Source organism: Branchiostoma belcheri, unplaced genomic scaffold (assembly GCF_001625305.1).
Source record: "Branchiostoma belcheri isolate BF01 breed outbred unplaced genomic scaffold, Haploidv18h27 scaffold154, whole genome shotgun sequence".
In the NCBI taxonomy this organism is placed as follows: Eukaryota; Metazoa; Chordata; class Leptocardii; order Amphioxiformes; family Branchiostomatidae; genus Branchiostoma; species Branchiostoma belcheri.
The window spans coordinates 343711-349506 of NW_017802980.1; the positions used below are offsets into that span (position 1 = coordinate 343711).

At 39.7% G+C, this 5796-nt stretch overlaps 1 protein-coding gene across 5 annotated transcripts in view; it reads right to left on the bottom strand.

Moving 5' to 3' along the window:
* LOC109465613 (bax inhibitor 1-like) overlaps nt 1-5796 on the bottom strand; it is a 79243-nt gene that overhangs the window by 4502 nt on the left and 68945 nt on the right. For 2 of the 5 annotated variants that reach the window (XM_019762973.1, XM_019762972.1), the window contains exons 3-5: nt 5174-5294; nt 3819-3867; nt 1008-1105 (exon numbers count right to left, since the gene is read on the bottom strand). In XM_019762973.1, the coding sequence (XP_019618532.1) occupies nt 1008-1105; nt 3819-3867; nt 5174-5294 (268 nt within the window). Of the gene's footprint in view, nt 1-320; nt 401-1007; nt 1106-3818; nt 3868-5173; nt 5295-5796 lie in introns of all 5 variants that reach the window. The other 3 variants (XM_019762976.1, XM_019762975.1, XM_019762974.1) reach the window with 3 other exon arrangements.

The window sequence follows — 5796 nt, forward strand, 5'->3', positions numbered from 1 at the left end:
AAAAAAATACTTAAGATAAAAATTTAACCCTTGTCCTGCGGGGCCCATATATATATGGGTTGCACATACAGTACCATCTTTATAGCGCCCTGTATATGTACGATTTTGGGGTGTTTCTCGTGCAACGCATCACACCGCAGCGAAACGCAACGAATGCGGAAGTAACTACGCCACCGCGGGCCAAAAAAAGTCAAGGGTCTGTGACCTGATTAAGACATGAAATTATTTGAAAATATTGTGTAAAAATTGCCAGCAGGACAAGGGCTAACAATGATTGAGATACATTTGTAACTACCCTGCTGTAAGCTAGCTGTTCTTACCTGAAAGAGGAAGTAGGACCTGAAGAACAGGTTGATGAGTCCTGCAAACAGCAGCATCTGAACCCCTGACATCAGCATCCCTGCAGGCAACAAGTGTCCAGTGGAGCGTTAATATGTGGTGTTCACTAGCTTTACCTCCATTTAGCAAGAGGTTTTGTTTTGGTGTGTCTGTCTGTTTGTCCGTCCATCTGTCTGTCTGCTTGTATTTCTGCAGTTATCTCCACATCCTCGGCATGTAAGGACACTGACAGGAATTTAGGTCAAAGGTCCCAGAAAAGTTTATGACATTTCCTGCCTTCAATTTCCCCACTACATGTATATGTATGTCTTTTTGTAAGATTTTTCATTTGTTTTAATCGTAAATTTTTATGTCAATTATCTAATCAGTTTATTTCTGCAACAGCGACCTGAATTATAAGACTTTCGTTTAATTTCTTTTTGTAGATGTAAAAACTAGTTTACACACTTCAGTTATTATTTCTGTGTCTTGATTTTGTTTAATTAATCAATTATTTCATTGTTTAATTTTGATGTTTAATTCAAATATATTTTGTCATGTATCATAGTTACCTTTGTTTGGGGTAGGCCCTACACTACAGTTACTACAGTTACAATATTTTGCAGTGTCATGATTCCATAGTAGAGAGGTCACCACAGTGGTTGACTGTGAACTGAGTGTTGCCTTACCTCCCAGGAACAGGTAGTAGCGGTTCTCTGCCCACAGAGCGCTCAGACTGAAGCTCACAAACACCACGGTGGTGGCCATGAACGCAGTGGGAATGATGCTGGGGAACAAACAACACACATCTCAGTCTAGGATTATCAACAGGGCTGCCTTACATGTAGGCACTCTTTTCATCAGACTTTGATCACAGAGCGACTGTCTAACAACCAAGGATTCATGTTCATATAAAATAATTAGAATACGATGCACACTATTTACATGTATGTATGACTTTAAAAACAATGAAACACACGAAACGTGGAAAATGTCGTCTTTGTCTATGAAATCTGTACAAATTTTAGTTGCTCATTGGTTGCAGTCTGTAGTGGAAAAAAGCTCTCATGCCCCTACAGCTACAGGCAAAATCTGTAAATTACAAACAAAATTTAATTCACAATATGAAAACTCGGTATAAATGGAATATTATTGTTTACCAACACAACCTACCTTCTGAAATAACAAGTCCTGTGTAAACTTAGGCTTTATTCTACACTCTAACCAATCTTTCACACCTGGTCCTTTCCTTTTCCTACTTCTCCAGTTTTGTAAATGGTTTTTATTGTCCAAACAGTACCCGTGCAGTCGCAGCCTTTATACGGCTGAATTGATGCAGGGTATCACATAATAATCAATATAAATCACAACAATCAAATGATAATACACATGACACACATATTTGTTCCGTAAAATTTTTGTGGAACTGTCGCAAGGGTCTGTGCAGCTGCCATTCGGCGCCACAAGGTGACCTCAATACGACTTTCCCCAACCGAAGTTAGGTATCCATTCACACCTGGGTGGAGTGAGGAAAGTCATGTAAAGTGCCTTTCCCAAGGGCACAACGTCGGGGCGCATGTTCAGACATGTCCCGGGTACAACTCGGAATCGAACCTGGGTCTCCCCGGTTCATAGTCGATTGCTCTAACCACTACACCACCCGACGCCACAGGGTTGCCTTTATAGGCACTCTCTTCATTAGACCTTGATCACAGAGCGACTGACGGTTGTTCGTATAGAATAATTGAAAATGATGTACAATATTTATGTATGACTTTAAAACAATAAAACACACGAAATGTGGAAAAGTTCGTCTTTGTCTATGAAATCTGTGCAAATTTTAGTAGCTCATTGGTTGCAGCCTGTAGTGGAAAAAAAGCAGCCACAGGGAAAATCTGTACCAATTCTGTAAATTACAAACAAAATCTAATTCACAATGTGAAAACTCAGTATAAATGGGACATTATTGTTTACCAACACAACCTACCTTCTGAAGTAACAAGTCCTGTGTAAACTTAGGCTTTATTCTACACTCTAACCAATCTATCACACCTGGTCCTTTCCTTTTCCTACTTCTCCAGTTGCAAACACCTCGCTGTCAAACAGCCAACTGGTGCACAATTACAGGACAAATAGGTTTGGGACATCGTTGAGCGATATCACATCAAACTGTCACACACACTTCTCCACACACAGATTTCAATTACTACAGTTTGGCCTTAGATAGATGCAATCATAGTACAGATCAGGAGGTGGTGAGAAAGGTGCCATTTAAATGTCAGACCTCTTGTCAGAGGGATACATTTCATCTATCTGTTGAACAGATAAGTAAGAAGGGTGGAAAATTATATCCCATGATTAATACAGAATATCTGAATTTGTTTATGGAGGCAAACTGGTGAATTTTGGACTGTGAGGGAAAATTTCCATTTAAAGGTCATCAAGAGACTCAAGATATATCATGTGCTTTTAAAGTGGAGAAGTCTTACTTTTATCATGAAAGTTCATCTGTGTTGGTAGTAATCATAGTAAAACATAGAACTTTATTCCAACACAAGGGTTACAGAGCGATCAAATTTTTGACGACCACTGTCGCCTTCATCAGGATAATTAATGACCAATCACTTCACAACGTGATCTCGCGAAAGTTACGGTTTACAAACACATGACCTTATTCACACAAGATTTTACTGATACGTGACGTAAGCAATTGATCAAAAGTGCCAGTCAACAAGTCTTAGAACATTTGTACCAACAAGGAAGTGTTAATTATTATTGTAACAATGTGTATTGTTAGGATTAGTAAGCAGCCGGTTCTATCCCCTCCCTTGGGCGGGGCCGCGGCCACCTGTTCGAACACGTGCCAGCGCACGTGCCAGTGTCGTGTTCGAACAGGTGATCTATACCGGTACCGTTCGAGGGAAGGGGCTCTAGAACCGGCCGGTTAGTACTTGAATAAAGGAGTTGAGATTGAGAGAGGAGATGAGAAAGCCATTGACGAGTTCAGACGTGCGTCCTTTTCGTCCTGTTACATTATAAACAGTTTCATTGGTACAAACCGGGAGCAGGGACTTCAAGTCAAGACCTCTCCTTCCTGTAATGAAATGTGTTATTAGGCCACACCAATTTAATTTCTTGGTTAACGGATTTTTCTAGAAAAAATAATGGAGCGGGCGGGCGAAAAAAAATAAAATAAAAACAGGCCTAGGCATCCTTTTATGGCCAAAAATGGTACGATAGGAGCCATGAAGTCATCACACCAGGCTGGTTCAAAATTTAAACAATGAATTTTGAACTTTTAATGATACCACTGCATTGAATGATGGAATAACTGTAACAACTAGGAAGAAAAGGATTGTTTTCAACTGTTTAGGGCAAAATACGAGCATTTTGCAGTTGATTCTGATATTTTTTTTTTTTTGCAAATCGGAAAAAAATGAGGAGGGCGAATTCGTTAACAAATAAATTGAATTGGTGTGGCCTTATAAAGACACACATACCTTGGGTCAATCTGAATAACTGTATCCATCAGGGGGCCAAGGCCAAGGCCTGTAGAAAGTAACACAAAATGTGATTACATGACTGTATACCTGTATATTGTACACCAGTAAACTACATCAAGGCATATAACTTAAGGCCAGAAAATAAGGTTTGACAATAAGGAGACATTGGCAAAGAAAATCAAGACAAAAACAATGAAACAAGACAGATTTTGTAATATTTTTCAGAAAAGATATTCCTAAAACATCTGACATTCCCCCTTGTACCATTTCAAGCAATAGTGTTCAGAATATGTGGCAACCTTGCAAATCAGACATGTTTATTTGGCTATACACACTCCACTAAAACTACTCCATTTTACAACAATGACAGCAATTTTACCAATTCTGCTCCATACCAAGCCTTATAGTTGGAAATATATCCCCATTAAACCATTTTCCTTGTGCTAGATAACTCTTATAAACAGAGAAGGGTTCTTCTATTACTCTTAAATTGCAGTTTTAAGGATACAATAGAGACTGATTGATAGTGCCCCTAACAAAAGTGATTGTGAAGAATGGGATTCAAGATTGCTTGAAATAAAAACCCTCTCTCTCAAGGAGAGGCCATTCAGAAAATCAATAGTAGTAAAGATATCAGACTAGAGATGGGTACATCAGGGTGCATTTTATGTTTTTCTGTTAGACTATGTATTGTAGGTTTTGTTTTTGTTTAAAAAAACTGACAATTTCTAGGCAATAATAACTATTACAGAAACTGTAACAGTAGTCCTGACATACAGCACTGTCTTTATGCATGCGTGCAGATCATCAATTAACTTTTGTTGTTTCACCTTTGGTCCAGAATTTTCTGTCATCAGTGTGTGTATTTGTGTGTCTATGTCTCTGTGTGTTTTCTAATATTCTATTATTCCCAATGTGTGCGGTACACTGTAACAATGCTACCCTACATCCTCAGTGTTGCTGTTTTCTCTGTGGAAACATTATGGTAGCAAAACAGTATGGCTAAAGGGGTGAAGTGTGTAATCTCTGATTATGTTTACCAAAGGAAAACATATTGTTTTTGCTCTGTTTCTTCCTCTTCTTCTTCTCCAAACAGTGACCTATGACCTGACCAATGACATGATTTGTTGACGTCTGTCACCATGGTGACAGGTTGGGTTACATAATGTTGCAATTTTGTAGTCTGCTCTGCTCCTGTCACCATATATAATATACTAGTAGCACATGTATGTGAATGTGTTTGAGTAAGAATTAACGGAGCAGACCATGTCCGAAGGTAAACATTATGCATTTGCTTTGCAAATGTTACATATACTTCAGTCTGTAGTTTCATGTTAAGTTTGTTGACTTACCGACACAGAAGGCGAATCCTGTCATGATGCCCAGACGCTTGAGCTGGTTACTAGGTGAGTTCTCTGTCACTCCCAGCCACACCAGCAGGCCGATGGAGGCAATAGCAGACAGGAAACCTCCCTGCAGAGACAAATCATCACTGAACTGCACTTCTTGTTCCGCCGCTCAGAACCTTTCAGCGTGCCACTAGGTTCTCTTTCATTTCTCATCAATACACCGTTAACATACCTGTCTCCAAGTCATTTTACAACAACAGCTTCTTTCCCCGGACTGCAAAATCATGGAACTCTCTTCCAAACAGTTGCTTCCCGTTTGACTACAATCTACAAAGCTTCAAAACAAAGGTCCACCGCCATCTCCTGACATAACTACATTATACTCACTTAAGTACCTCTAGCTCTATGCCTAGAAGTGGCCAAAAATAACTGGCCTTGCATTGAGAGAGGCCATATACATCAGGGCACTTCAACCATCGCTCAACCGGGACAGGGGGCGATATCGACTTCAGACAACCCTTGACCCTTTGCTGACATCACACGTGGGAAAAATCACATGTCCACATGGGTCAGATAGCTGAGGAAGACTGAGTGATTCAGTCAAAAGATTCTGGTGAGTCAAATTT